Below are 16224 nucleotides of genomic sequence, written 5' to 3'. Positions count from 1 at the left end.
CTGTATGAACAAGTATCTAACCTTATGATGGAGTGTTTGGTATAATAATAATAATAACAATAATAATAATAATAATAATAATAATAATAATAGGGGAATGTTTAGTTGAATCATAGATATATATATATATATATATATATATATATATATATACTATATATATATATAAATATATAATGAACAAAGAAGCTGGAGAGAGAGAGAGAGAGATGGAGAGAGAGAGAGAGAGAGAGAGAGAGAGAGAGAGAGAGAGAGGACTATTCTAAATAAAGATACAATGATGTCTAAAAATAAATTTTGTAAGAGAAGAGAGAGAGAGAATCCTATGACGTCACAATTACGTCATTGTTTCCACTGACGTCACAGTTTGTTTGGCAACGGCCGCCCACGTGTCTTGACAGAAGGGTGCAGGCCTCTCTCTCTCTCTCTCTCTCTCTCTCTCTCTCTCTCTCTCTCTCTCTCTCTCTCTCTCTCTCCACACACACAAAAACACATGCAAAATATGTCTACACATTATCAGTCCAGAGATGAGCCAGACTGGAAATTTTCTCTCTCTCTCTCTCTCTTTCTGAGAAACAGGAGAATGCTACAGCCTTAGTATTTCTCAAGAGGTCAACATGTATTAACCCATTTATAACAACTGTGGAGAGAGAGAGAGAGAGAGAGAGAGAGAGAGAGAGAGAGAGAGAGAGAGAGAGAGAGAGAGAGACCTACGTAGTATGCCTACAGTGCACCACGTCGTGAGGTGCACTAACGCCGATACCCTCCTAAGGGAGTGATAAAACATAATGGCACTGTACTCACATTGTCTGCAAGAACCCTTCATATGGCAACACTCACCTGAAAGGACAGTAGATAGAAATGAATACACAGAATTTGTATAAATGACAATAGATTTATATTTGGACATATATAAACATAATTATCAAGGAATTAGATTTGGAGGTATAAATGTAATTATGATTAATTAAATTTGAAATTCCCCAAAAGGTCTCTTACTTCCCTCTGAGCCTTAAGTTAATATAACTGATGGATTGCCTTCCCCAAATGCCTCTTACTTCCCTCTTGAGCTTGGGGCTCATGTACGTGACAGGCCGCCTCCCCCAAAAAAGGCCTCCAGATCAAAACGAAATGCCAACCAACCTTTTTCCGCTGCGACGCCAGCGAGCGAATGGTGCCGTTGGGCGGGAGGGCGTCCGAGTAGGTCTTCCGCTCCGCCGCCGTCTTAACCTTGTGCGTCTCCGAGTGACTGGAAGAACCGACCGCCTGGCCCTTCTGGAAGGCCGCCCTAGGCCTCCTAAAGGGGCTGAAGGACATACTCATGTTCTCCAGGCGAGGCGGCAGGAGGAGGTCGGATCTCGTGGGGAGGACGCCCCCCGTGACCTCTCTCAGTCCGGTCTGGCCAAACTTAGCCATCTTCATGGCTGCGATCTTCATGGTCAGTCTGCCCTGTGGGGGGAGATAGAGAGAGAGAGAGAGGGAGTTTGAATGAAGAAGTCTGAATGATTACACATACAGAGAGTGAAACAGAAGTTTGAATAAAGAGACATTTAGGAATGAAGTTTGAATAACAGACAAACGGAAAATTTATGGAATGGAAAATAAAATTCAGCCAGTCCACCCTGTGGCGGAGATACGAAGAGAAGTTTGAATCATGGGACGCTTAGAAAAAAAGGTCTGAATAATTAGACAGACGTATGAGTAAAAGGACATTTAGGAAAAGAAGTCAGAGCATTCACACAGAAAATGAACAGAATGGAATACAAGATAGAGTTCAGGACAGAGGCCTGGCGTTGGGACCTTTGAGATCATTCAGTACTGATAGGGAAACCAAGATTAGAAAGACTTAAAAGGTGTAACAGGAGGAGAACCTTGCAGTTGCACTATGTCAATCATCAGGAGAGGGTGGGAAGTGAGATGGAAGAAAGATAATATGCAGTAAAAGGAATGAAAGGGGTTGCAGCTAGGGGCTCAACGGGCACTGCACAAAGAAACCTCAAGTAATGCCCGCAGTGTACTGTTTGACGTGTACTCATGGGGGCATACCTCCCGACAGGATATACAAAATGAGGGCAAAGACCTCTTGAGAGAACTATGAAACAAAAGTGCAAATAGCTATGAAAGCTCTACAAACAAGAAACTAATTAGCAAAATTTTACATCTGTTTTGCACTATAGAGGATTAAAAAGTGACAATAAAACATTATTCTCAAAGTGCAACAGACACTTGAAAGTATTGTATAATGAAACGATAATGAACAAACAGAATAAATATTGGTATTCTTACAAAAAGTAGACAGTTAATTCTGTCAAAATAATGACTGACAATAAACATGTCTAAATCCCAGGCAGCGCAATCAGTAATAGCAGAGGAAAAGTAAAATGATATTGTTATGATACAATAAAGTTTCATACATACTTACCTGGCAGATATATACATAGCTATCGACTCCGTCGTCCCCGACAGAAATTCGAATTTCGCGGCACACGCTACAGGTAGGTCAGGTGATCTACCGGCCACCGGCCTGCCTGCTGGGTGGCAGGACTAGGAACCATTCCCGTTTTCGTAATCAGATTCTCTCTTCCACCTGTCTCCTGCGGGGAGGCTGGGTGGGGGGTCTTCAATTGTATATATCTGCCAGGTAAGTATGTATGAAACTTTATTGTATCATAACAATATCATTTTCATACACTCAACTTACTTGTCAGATATATACATAGCTGATTGACACCCTTTGGTGGAGGGCAAGAGACAGCTAACTACTGACTAGACAGGTAAACAACATATGTTGTAGGTATTATAGACCTTGGTTCCTCTGTGTTTTCTAGACGAAGGGTTGACTTCCTAGCTATTGCATAGGAGTCTGCTTCGTCTCAAGAGCCTTAGCAAGATAGTGATCTGTGGCCAAGAGTTCTTGTGGGTTCTACCGATGGGGTCTTATCCACTTTTTACTCGGTCGAGCCTAATTGGCATTTGTCAATGGGTGCTAATCCGCTTATATGACAACATGCCTATGCCTATTGGCATAACTAAGGAGCGCAACATCGATCCCGATCACCTGTTCCTAACATGAGGGTTCGCGGGCTAAAATTGAAAAAGAGTTATCCCCAAACTCCTTTCCAAACCTCAAAAAAAAATCACTGAGTTAAAATAAATTCAACTCATTATTAAAGGATTAGTGTCGGCTCCTTATCCCAGCAACGTATTCCGCTGATACGTATAACCCAAGAGAGAAGGATCTCTCGTAGGTTAACTTGAAGTCCTTCGTGTAATGAGCAGTCAACACATAGTTGCATCTCATCATGTTAAAGCTAATATGTCTTCCTGACATATTGTTACGAAAAAGAACAAGAATTTGCAAAAGCTCGCACTTCATGAGCTTTTAAATTCTCAGCTGTTTGAAGGTATCATCAAGTCACTTATGAAGTGCTTTAGAGATCACCATTGTTTCAAAGAAAGACTAGGACTTTCTTTGAACTGGATCTATCTGGATGAAGCCTAGCGTCTGGCTGGCGCCTCGCGCCTGCTGGCGCGAGAGTATCCTGTTGGAATACTCCTGGCGCCTGACAGTCGTAACACTTCTCGAATACTCCTGCCGTCTGGAAGGCGCATCTCGCTCCAAATACTCCTGGCGCCTGTTAGGAGTATTAAGCTCAGAATACTCCTGGCGCTTGGTTAGGCACATCGCGCTTCGAATACTCCTGGCGCCTGTAGGAGTAAAAAGTCTAGAATACTCCTGGAGCCTGGGAGGGAGATCGAGGGTCAGAGTACTCAAGGCGCCTGGGAGGAGTATCTCTTCCCAAATACTCCTGACCTATGGAAGGCGCATCTAGTTCCGAATACTCCTGTGGGGCTTGGTAGGAGTATCGCTCATGGAATGCGCCTTTCGAATGGCAAGTATATTGCGCTTAGCGGGCGCTATACTCCTATTAGGAGTTCTCTCTTCTCCAGTTGGCTCTTGTGCTTGGATGAAGATCTGGGCCTAGAACGATCTACAGTAAAGTCAGGCTCTTTGCGCTAGGCTCCTAGTTGGCGCCAGACGCTTGGCAGGAGTTACTTCCTTTCCCCGACTCTCGTCCTGCCTAAGCATCGCTCCCACCAGAGATGGCCGCTTGTGCGACAACTCCCCTGTAGGGTTCGTCGCGCCCGACAGGAGATCGGTATTTGGATCTCTTAATCGGAAGCCTGTCATCCTTTTTACGAGTAGGCTCTTTAGAAAGTACTCCTACCAAAGACGCTAATTGCTCCTGCACATTCATCAAAATTTAGTCAGCTACATCCAGTAGACGATAGGAAATCTAAAAGTCCGAGAGACAAGTCTTCCTCCGAGGAGGATCCTTATTGAATACTTCCGTTGCTAACGAGTTCTCCTCCTAAATGTTGATGAGTTTTCTCGTTGCAGAAGCTTCCCTATCCTTGCCCCGAATGGAAGGGAAGGAGCCTGGAAGCTTAAAGAGACTTCTGAGCTGAAAATTGGTAGGGCTCCTGATTTCTAGCTCTTGAATGTATCTCTCTGACCCTTTTGGGAAGTAGTTTGAGCCCTCATCGCGTTCCAAAGACTCAGTAAACGTTTAAACCTTGTCTTCTTCTGTAGATGACAATGTCAATACATTACCCGGACAACGAAACCTCTATCTGAAAGCGTTGATCCAGGAATAAAAGGCTTTAGTTCTTTTGCCAAACATACTATGCTGGCGCCAGAACCCATTGCCGAGTCTTCATAGAATTTGATTCCAGATTCTAAAGCCCAAAATTTCACTTGTCCTTTTGATCGTTTAGGACCAAGAGAAACATTTGATTAGGAGCAGTTCCATCTTGTCGGAACACGGAATCTGAGGCCCAAATTAGGATCCCATTCTAAGTATAATATCTCTTACTCTTATCGTATAGAGGTATTGTATAAGATCCCGAAGATCTTAATTCTCTACTATCTCTAATATTCTTTGTCGAGACAGAGTATATCTTTTAACTGTGTTCATTGATAGCATAAAATACCAAGGTGATTCTTCCCTCTGAAAGGGAAGAAAACCATTATGTGGTTCACAGAGGTATCGGAAGAGGACAGTTTCCCCTTTCCATCTAGCACGATCTGTAGCAATTCTATGTCTTTAACATATTTAAAGGAATTATCAAGCTTCCCTTGAAAAATCCTCTCATTCATATTTACTTCTGGTCAGTCTGCACGCAGACAGACTCAGAGTGGATAGGTTTTTCAGGTCCAATATTTATAATAGATTCCGATAAAAACTCTACTCTCTTAGAAAAACCTTCCGACACATGCTGAAAGAAGAACGTGACCTCTGTGAATCCAACCTTTTTATTGCCAAAATGATGCATTCATCTTCTTCCTTTGACGCCCATTTATTTTAATATCTGTTAAGAATATATATAACTAGGGGAAAAAAGACTAAAGTTTATTCCCCTATTTAAATTAAAGATGGCGTATCTTGCTACCTCCTTCTTGTTTTTTTCGAGGAAAAGGAAAAGGAAGCAATCTATAAGAAGCTCGTTCATCTTCTGCCTTGCGAAGAGATCTGTGAATACTTTCCGCAGGGTCTGACAACTCTTTGCAATAAATGTTAAATCGTGCTCTGCCGAATTAAAATCCTTTATAATACCGTCACATTGTGGTAAACAGCATTCATCTAGGAAAACTCTTGTAAGGATAGTAGGAACGCTGTAATTAACCCACGGTGTGTGCATAAGGCTTAACCGTATCGTTATCTTAAGGTGAATTTCCTACTACATTCTTTCCTCGCCGAGGCAGAGAGATATCCTTAGCAAAACGAATACGATGTTATTCATGTTTGCCTAAAAAATCCCCTCAATTCGTGGGTTAAGTCCCTTGATTGTAGGGGGAATATACGGTGAAGCATTCGATCCCTTGGAGAGAGAGATGTAACCAACCGTTCACGACCGAGAACCGGATGGTACTGGATTGGATCACAATTAACAGCCGTCTCGTCACTGCCTGGCTGCATTCATTCTGAGTTGCCAGTTACTCCCTTCAATGAATGGATATAATAAAATTATTCTCGAGTCTAAGAAAGCTCTCAATAATGCAAATTTAAGCCAAACAACCTTTGTTAAATACGAAGCTGAGTAGGTATTGTCGTAACAAACCTTTTAAGCGAAGTCCTTACTAGGAAAAACCTGTAAGGATATAGATAATTCCGTAGCGAACTAGAAAGGCAACTATGGTATGCGTATATGACTTGTCATTCAGTAGTCGTATACGCAAGCCTTCTACGACACTCTTTCCTTTCCGAACATGCAGAGAAAGAATGGAAATCTTACTCTCTTCGTTCATTTCGTCAATAATCCCGAATGAGTATTAGTCGAAAGAGATCGCAAATGACAACCGAGGATCGAAGAGAATCTCTCCAGCTTTTATTATCTTGGAGATAAGTCCGTATTTTACGCCTTTCTTATCTGGAAGAGCCTCTAATCAATGAATGAGAGCTCGTACGAATCTTGTTCAACTTCCAAACGATTGCCCCTCTTTCTGTAAATGGTTGGTTGCATTATTTTTTAGAAGGAAGATGATTTTAATATCCTCTTACTAATACTGAACTAATTCTCACAATTCTGCTCTATCTTCCATTCCTCAAGTTGGGACAAGATTGAGCAACCGGAGGAGAGCGCTTCCTTTCGAAAGGTGAAGGGCTTTTAGCAGTACCGACTCTAACCTGACAAGGGCTACGGCAGCCTGTGCTACATCTTGAGTCCCTGCCTGGAAAAAGCCGAACTTGCTCTTGCCTTTATTGCATTAAGACGATCCTGACAAGGGCAACGGCCGCCTGTGCGACAACTCCCGTCCCTATCAGGAGAAGCCTCGAATGTCTTTCACCTTTCGCCTGGAGGACTCTTGGCGGTTGTCAGGCTCTTCTTGTAGGAGAAAGTGCCTGGCGCTAAGCAGGAGTATCTTGCCTAGAATACTCCTGGCGCCTGGAGGAGTATCGCGATCGGAATACTCCTCTTCCCTCGGAAATATTCCTGGCGCCTGGCCGGGGGGATATTACCCTCCTAATACTCCTGGCGCCTGGGAGGAGTATCGCGATCGGAATACTCCTCGTCCTCGGAATACTCCTGGCGCCTGGTAGGAGTATCGCGCTCGGAATACTCCTGGCGCCTGGGAGGAGTATCGTGCTCGGAATACTCCTGGCGCCTGGCAGAAGTATCGCTTTCCTAGGAGGAGTATCGTGATCGGAACACTCCTGGCACCTGGCAGGAGTATCGCGTTCCGAATACTCCTGGCGCCTAGGAGGAGTATCGTGATCAGAATACTCCTGGATCCTAGCAGACGTATCGCGCTTGTATAGTTTTTCTTGTGCAGAAGGTTCCGCGCGCCTGGAAAGTTCCGCGTTCGGAATGTTCCGCTTATCCAGAAAAAGATTTCCGCTTGGAAAGTTCCGAGCGTCTGAAAGGCGATCCTCGCCTGGAAAGTTCTGTACGTCTGGAAGTTTCCGCTTGTGCGGAAGGTTCCGAGTTATTGTCAAATTCCGCTTATGTGAAATGTTCTGCACATTTGGAAAAATATTCCTTCTTGGAAAATTCCAAGAGCCTGGAAGGCGATTCGAATCTGGAATCTTCCGCCTTCTGGAAGGTTCCGCTTGTGCAGAAGGATCCGTGTGCGGAAGGTTCCGATCTCTAGTACACTTGTTCTTGCTTAGAATTTGACAATACTTCCATTCTCGTCCATAGCCCTCCCTTTCTTCTGAATGAGAAGGACTTCCATTTCCGATGACGATCCTGGTTCATAGTGCTTCAGGCGCTTTGCGCCTCTATTCAGGCTCTTCAGGTGCTTTGCGCCTCGTTTCAGGCGCTTTGCGCCTTGTTTCAGACGCTTTAGGCGCATTGAGCCTCGTTACCGGAGCTTCATGCCCGAGGAGCTAGAAGCTTAAAAGTTATAAATATATGTGTAATCACTAAACGAGATCCATATAATTCATTCGATCAACAAATATTCTTTAATATCTAATTCGTTATTCTCAGAATAGATATATTTTCATATACACGTACCGATGAGGAATTTATTGAAATAACTATTTCAAACCCCCATGGGATAGAGCCCCCCCCCGTCCAGCTGTACGGGGGACAAACCCGGATAGGGCAATGCCTCTACCGCAACTATTATCGAATGATGTCTTCCTTTCTCCGTCTCTTCTGAGGTTCCGATAGCCAGACGAGATTATCTTGCATCTTCATTTAATCTACGCCGTTGAATGTTTCTTCTCCTTATTCGTCAAGACGATAATAATAAGGGGAACACATTGAATTAGGATGCCTTTCCAATGGCTATCCCTGGCAGTCTGGGACGTCCTACAGAACCTGCCGAGGGGACGCCTGATCGGTGGGGGTTCTCCATAACCTCCGTACGGCTTTCGACTTTCCTTCTCCTCCGGGCCAGGGAGCTTGGAAGAGGTCTAGGCCTGGGAGTGAGACAGAGCCGATCAGACGCACCCTCTATTGCAATGGGGAACACTATAATCACTTCTTACCTTATAATAGCTCGTATCTTGAGCTACATTCCTTTATCTTCAAATTGCAAATGAATTTGTAGTTTCTGTGAAGTAAGAAGGTGATGAGGAAACAACACTACTAGTACTGTTAATATTCTAACTGCTTGTCAGAACGAGGGCTATTAAAGCTTCTAAAGAAAGCATATCTAGTTCTATGTTTTTCTGACTTCCTCAAATAGGAAGTTACCTTATTTCCTCAATCAAATTCTAACATTTATTACACTTTATCAATGAATAAATATTTATATTTCCCTTCTTTGCAAAACTATGTAATTGTCTACCGAAAACTTCGGTAGTTACACATCCTCTATTCTTTGAAAACTTCGAAGTTAATTCATTAAAAGTTATTAAAAAGTTATTAAAAACGTATGCCAAACCAGCGATCCAGTACTTCCCTGTAAAAGTCGGCCCAGAAGATCGATGGCGATGAAACACGAAAATCAAATCAGGAGGGAAAGTAAACATATGTTTACATTCCCAGCGACAGAGAGAATCTGATTAGAAAACGGGAATGGTTCCTAGTCCTGCCACCCAGCGGCAGGCCGGTAGATCACCTGACCTACCTGTAGCGTGTGCCGCGAAATTCGAATTTCTGTCGGGGACGACGGAGTCGATAGCTATGTATATATCTGACAGGTAAGTTGAGTGTATGAAAATAAAAAATAAAAAGAACAGTAATCTTGCCTCGCACACAGAAAGAGGACTCTGCTTTTAATCGTTATATCCGAAAACTGAGCGAAATCATCTCTAAATCATCTCGCGTGGTCTTCATGAGATTAAGACAATTCAGTGATGCAAATATCAATATCCCTTATATAGAAGCATAATTCATTGCCAGGATCTACCATTAAACTCAAAAACATTGCCCTATGGAGGTCATCCTTGCGGGACACCGTTGTGTAACGGTGAAGGGTCTTCGTAGCGACTCTCGAGACCAGTCTGCACGGATATCTGTTCTCTATTCTTTCTGAATTACCTGTCATGCTCCTTGTCTTACTTTGTTCCAATTGCCACTTATTTTATTCTATGGCAAATAAGATATAAAACTTTCGTACAGTAACCAACGAGAAAAAATCCTACCAAGACTGATCACTTAAATAGGAGGGATTATATAGAATTTAGGCCAAAGGCCCAGAGCTGGATCCTATGAGGCCATTCAGCGCTGAAAAGGAAACTGACACCAAGATGATTTGAAACGTGTAATAGGAGGAAAACACTACGAAACTATTGTTACGAGAGGGTGAAAATTAAGATGGAAAACAGAGAATATGAACGGAGGTACAGTAAACGGAATGGAATAGGTTGCTGCAATAACAATCTTTATATTTAGAAAAATGCCAGGAGATATGCCACACAGTTTTACCAGGGTCCTAACAGTCCACAGGCAGCTAAGGAGAGAGGAAATATATACTTGAATTGTCAAAACAATACGTTCTCCAAGTAAAAAACAATGGTTAGTCGTAGCAAATACAGGCAGTCCCCAAGTTACGACGGGGGTTCCGTTCTTGAGACGCGTCGTAAGCTGAAAATCGTTGTAAGCCCGAACATCGTCAAAAACCCTAAGAAAACCTTACTTTTAATGCTTTGGGTGCATTGAAAACTATGTAAACTGCATTCTTATGTCATTTTTCATCAAAAAAACCTTCAAATATTAATTATTTTGCATTTTTGGTGTCATATTTCATCTGCCAGATGAGCGTTGTAGGCATTGTCACCCTGGAACATACGTCGCAACCTTGGAAATAACGTCTGATGAATATAATTGAAAAGCGTCGTAACCTCGGAACATCGTAAGCCGAGACCGTCGTAACCCGGGGATAGCAAATACTTGGAAAACAAATGAACCTTCTGATAAGCATTTTAAAACTTCAAGGGTAAGTGGAGGGAGGCCAAGGGAATAAACTAAAAGAACACGGTGCACAGGAAAAGAAAATTAATAACAAGATTTGCTTGTGTCACTGAAATGACATTTCCAAATTTTGAAGTCGTAAGTCCTCAGATGAAGAGACTTGGATGATTAAAAGGTACCCTACGTGACTAAAAATTCATAGAAATAACTTTGACTAAAAATTCATTACTAACAAGCACAGTAAAGTGAAAAATCTCCCAAATTCTCACAAAAATGTTAATTCATCCTGTCATAAAATGCAGCTGAAAACCACGAGAGAACAAAGAATATTGTCAAGCCGTTAGAATTTGTCAATGACAGAATACAATCATTTGTAGGCAGTTGAACTTTTTGTAATATTATTATTAATTATTCAGAAGATGGAATATGAAACCTATTCGTACGAAACAAGGTCACCAACGGGGTCGGTGTCTTGAAATTCAAGCTTCCAAAGAATATTAAGGCGGTCATTAGGAAGAAGCAAGAGGAGGTCAAGGGAAAGACAGAAAGAAGAGATCTCACTTATCAGAAAACACATGAATAAATTAAATGGAAAATGAATTACTATAGATAAAAATGGAATGTAAGGGGAAAGTATTAGTGTGCTATAGCACTGCATCTCTGCTTGAACTTTTGAAGTTCCAATATAAAAAATTAATTAAAATGATATTGTTATGATACAATAAAGTTTGTTCATACTTACCTGGCAGATATATATATAGCTGTATTTTCTGAAGTCCGACAGAAATTCAAAAAACTTCCGGCCACACACAGTGGTCGGCCATGGTTAGTACCCATTCCCGCCGCTGGGAGGCGGGTATCAGAAAACCAGTCCCATTTTCTATTCATAATTTTTATTTCCACTGTCCCCCTGAGGGGAGGTGGGTGGGTACTTAATTATATATATCTGCCAGGTAAGTATGAACAAACTTTATTGTATCATAACAATATCATTTTGTTCATGAAACTTACCTGTCAGATATATATAGCTGAATCCCACCGTTGGAGGTGGGAAGGGACAGAATAGAAGGATTTTGGGAAACAAATGCATGCAGATGATTTACATCTTGGTTCCACCTGTTAGCATTGCTGGCTTCGTGGTTATTGCCACGTAAGTCTGCTTGTGCTACTAGAGTTGCCAGCGAGGTAGAGACCTATATAGCTGGTGCACTCCAGATGATCTGTCAACAGGGGCGAGACCACGACGTGACTAGACCATATTGACCATACCATGAGGGCTAAGAAGTAAAATAAATATATATATAAAAATATATATCACCACCTGACCAACCTCCAGCCAAAGTTAAGTGTGTTAACTAAGCTTAAGAGTTAAGAAGTCACCGTTGTCGGCGACTCAACTACTAAATTAAGAGCTCTTCCTAACCATTTTCTACAGGATAGGATGAGTGGTACTACTTGCCCCCAAGATTGTGTCTGCAGACACGTATGGCCCTAGCGAGCAGCAGATCTCATATGTCATCTTCACATCTCGCAGGGAGTGTGAATTGAACACAGAGTTGCTTCGCTAAAACATGGTACTCAGGATGTTGCTGAGTGCCATGCTCTGTTGAAATTGCTTCCGAGGCCGCGCCCTCACCTCGTGAGCATTCAAATCAAAAGATTTCAAATCTTTGTGCCAACACAATGAAGGAGCTTTTTTGAAAGAACTCCTTAACAATAAAGCCAGGGTGTTCTTCGATATGGGCAAGTCTGGTCTTTTCGGAAAAACAACTGCAGATTGTCCGTACGACTTCGACTTTCTTGAGTTTTATGTAGATAAAACTTGAGAGACCTGACAGGGCACAGGACTCTCTCTGGCTCCTGCCCAATAACTTGTGCCATCCTTGATTCCAAGCTCCTGGCCCAAGAACAAGACGGGTTTCCATTCTTAGGCCACAACGGAAGGCTTAGAGACGCACCCTTGTGTTCTCTAATGCCAAAACTTCTGACGATGGCTGAAAACCTCACTAACCCTCTTTGTCGTATCTAGGGTGGTTAAGAAAAGGGCCTTCCTGATCACGTGCAAGAAGTTAACAGGTAGGAGATGTTCGAATGCTTTGACATCAAGAACTTCAGACTATGTCTAAGTTCCATATTGAAAGCTTCGATCTGGACATGCACAGTCAGTCAGGTCTGTACTAAAGTCAGGTGACCGACCAGTTGACCAGTCAGACGCATCAAGGACAGCAAGGCTGTACCCTGAAGACATAAGGCATATTCTTCGCTGAAGGATGATGTCTGGACTGCCTGGGCGATTCAAGCTAAGCAAACCTTGTGGTATGAACGCAACCCAACGTCGTTAGTGAATCAACTCCTGAGCCACTCCTGACTCGAGCTTCTGGTGCCAGGAGAAAGGAGCGAGGAGCAAAAGGCGATTCAGTCCCGAAGGACGAATGCCTGACAGTCCAACCTGGTCTCATGTTAACGATCATCGGGGTGTGTAACGCAACCGACTTCGTCAACAAGAAACTCAGGGCTACTATGTGTCTCCTGATCTCGCACGAGTGTCTGACTCCGAGAAAACAGGTGAGACAAAAAGTAGATGGTGAGCGAGTTTCGAGATTCCACAGAACTCAAAGATCGTGAAGGGCTTGTTGTTTGACAGAAGCAAATCTCTGAGCCCAAAGGCCGGTCAACAACATATTTGCGTTATTCTTTAATAGTTGTGACTGCCAGCTTATCCATTCTTCAAATGGAAAGGGAAGACGGCAATCTTATGCTGTCAACATCTCGATAGTCTGAACGTAGTTCAGACTCAGAGCGGAGAGGTTATAGGTACCTTTCGTGTTAAAGTAGACCGACTCTCTCGGAAAGGTCCTTGGAAGGACGTGACCTCTGTGAATCTAGGATCTTGAAGGCCAACATGGGGCGATTAGCGTCATTGTCGCTCCCTGTATGGTATAAATCATCTTATTACATTTCCTAAGCGTTTGAAAAAGGGGAAAAAAGACTAAACATCCATCCCTGTTCAATATCATAGCGAAGAGATGTATGAAAGGACGTCCCTAAAGTCTCCATAACTCTCAACATACTTCTAAAGAAAGATTCCACTCGGAAGTCAGTAGTTGCTGCCGTCGATCGGAGACGATTCGTACGGACTTTTGCAATCCTGTAACGAACCTCTAGAGGATCGTTACATTCTACGTCTGTTGTTATAATAGGCTCTTTCTCGTAAACCCGAACAGGGACCGAGAGAAGATACTTCCTAAGATATGAGAGAGCTGTGGAAGATCAGAGTTGATATGGACCACTGGTTCCAAAAACTCGTTTCCAGGACTGGAGGGACGACAGAATTGCTTCCACTTCTTTCAGATTATGATCCAGGACATCTGAAACCCTCTCCAGATGTCCGGCACCTTCTTTCTATCACCTCAAGTGATACTTAACGCACCGAGAGATGTTCAGAAATCATTCCTAGATCTTTAATAAAATTTCAGTTTCCCGGTAGGAAAAAACTGTAGAGGTCTGAATTGCAGTCTATTCAGGGAAACAAACTTCTTTAGGAAGGAAATGGTCCCCAGCAAGCTCATCCATTCCCTCACACAGTATGTTTACTTCCCTAAAAGGCTGCGCTTTGCCTAAGCAGGAGAGCATATAATAGTGAAATGTTGCGGTAGACTCGTAGTCCTATACCGTGCGGTAACGAGCACCGAAAGGAGTAAGCGATATCTCTGAGAACATAGTAAGGCAAAAACGAATGCAATGTTTATTCATTCATGTAAGAAATCCCTCAATCTTAGGCTAAAGTCCGTGATTGTAGGGCAGAGATAGTTAGTCAGTCAATCCCGCAGGAGAGAGAGAGACGTAACTGCCCAGCACAGAGATACGGTTAGTCAGGCAATCCCGCAGGAGAGAGAGACGTAACCTACAGCGCATGACAGCGAACGAGCTGTACTGCCTCGTTTGGACTGGCGGAGAGGACAGTGACAGCAGCAGCTTACGATCGTCGTCCTCTTAACTTTATGCCTGGGTTGCCAGCTACCCTATTCTACGAAGAAATAGGTCCGTAATTTTTAGCATAAAGAGACTCTCAAGCTGGTATATTTAAGCGAAACAGAAAACGCTAAATATATAGATGCGTTTGTGTCGTCATAACACTACCATACAACGGTAAAAGATAAATCGGAAACTCCTGGAAGGCTGCAGGGAGTAACGATAAATGTCCTTAAATTAATAGACAATAGACCTCTCGGTTGCCATCCGAAGAGGTAACTACAGCAAGCGTATATGACTTGAGCCAACCAGTAGTAAAATAACGCAAGGCAAAATATGATATTATATTGCAATAAAGTTTTTTCATACTTACCTGGCAGATATATATACTATAGCTGAATTCGGAAATACAGCTACATACATATCTGACAGGCAAGTTTCATAAACAAAACTCAAGAGAATTGAAGCGGACAGCTCAAGCTTCTTATGTTATTGGACATAAGCGTTCATTGACGTAGTCTACAAGTCTATTTCTTGTACGAGTCTGCGAATGATGAATGAGAGCTCTTCCGAATCTTGTCAATAAGAGCTTATCCGCTTACGCAATATAAAGTTAATGAGAAGTTTTGTCAATGAGAACTAACCCATTTACGGGACAAAGAGATAATTTGTCAATGAGGGGATACCCACTTACTTGACAAAACGATAGTATATGTCAATGGGGGAAATTCACTGAATTGACAAAACGTAATCCAGGAAGTCGAGCATTTTATTTCCGATTCCCGTCTCAAACGAGGAAGGGGCAAGAATCCTGTTAAGAGACGGCTTACGACAGGTAGAACGACGATGTTCAATTCGGCAGCGTAAGTCCCGACTAGGAACTAACAAAATCTATCATCTGAAAAGCCCTTCAGATGGGCTAAAAAGCTTGCAAAATTATCCTGGGAAGAGGAAGAAACTCTCCAACCAGCTTCCTCTCCCGTATCAAAATTTATTGGCAGTATGGCAAAGGAAGTCCTGTCTTGCGCTTTCCTCCTTTTGATGAGTGCCTTTGCAAGAATCCTACTGAACGTTGTTGCCGAGAGTCCTGACGCGCAGGACGTCGAGCTTTTACATAACCCATAGCTGCCTTACCGCAAAGTCTTGACTGCGGTAGAGCAAAAGAGATCTTTCCTTGAGCTTTCCATAACTCCATCCAATCCTGGACTTTACGAAAAGCAATATTACTGACAAAGACCTCTATAATTCACGAAACCCGTGGTCTTGCTGGTTTCGAAAACGAAGTTGCCTTTTCACTTTAAAGCTTCCTCCGAAGCACTGCTTACTTCACATTCTTCGCAGGCGATGTAGAAGGGATCACCGAAGTTAGGTAAAAAAAAAATCTTTAGGCCCAAATCAGCTTGAAGACTTCAACAGAAACGTTCAGCCAGGCGACACACCTGGCAGTGCGCGCACTCGGCGTCCACTGACTAGCAGCGAGCAACGCTCGGCGTCCCATTGGCGAGCAGCGAGCACTCTAAGGCTGCGCCCCCGCTCGGCGTCCACTGGCGAGCTAGCGAGCACTCTCGCGCGCCCGCTCGCTTGCTCGGTAAGTCCAACTGGAGTGCGCCATCGGCCCTCGGTCGTCTACTGGTGCGCACTTGGCCGTGCACCCGCGCAACAGCGTAAGCGCCTGGCGTCCATCCGAACGTCCCGTCCAAGCCCGAAGCGTCAAAAAAAAGAAAAAAGCGTGCAGAAAAGCGTCACGCTCCTGACAGGCGTCAATGCAAGCGAAACTGCCTTCAGGGAAGAGCATTAGACATCTCGGAGAAAACCGACTGCACGAAGCAGTCTCAGGTGAAGGGTTGATCGTGTGAGAATACGCGGGGCGAGGGAACGCCT

At 43.3% G+C, this 16224-nt stretch overlaps 1 protein-coding gene across 3 annotated transcripts in view; it reads right to left on the bottom strand.

Annotated features, from left to right (window-relative positions):
• LOC135204881 (uncharacterized) overlaps positions 1–16224 on the bottom strand; it is a 73965-nt gene that overhangs the window by 36470 nt on the left and 21271 nt on the right. For all 3 annotated transcript variants that reach the window (XM_064235112.1, XM_064235113.1, XM_064235114.1), the window contains one exon: positions 1144–1449. In XM_064235112.1, coding sequence (XP_064091182.1) covers positions 1144–1449 — 306 coding nt within the window. The remainder of the gene's footprint in view (positions 1–1143; positions 1450–16224) is intronic.

This window comes from Macrobrachium nipponense, chromosome 47 (assembly GCF_015104395.2).
Source record: "Macrobrachium nipponense isolate FS-2020 chromosome 47, ASM1510439v2, whole genome shotgun sequence".
Taxonomy (NCBI): Eukaryota; Metazoa; Arthropoda; class Malacostraca; order Decapoda; family Palaemonidae; genus Macrobrachium; species Macrobrachium nipponense.
The sequence above is the reverse complement of the archived record's forward strand: the minus strand, read 5'-3'. Positions and strand labels throughout refer to the sequence as shown.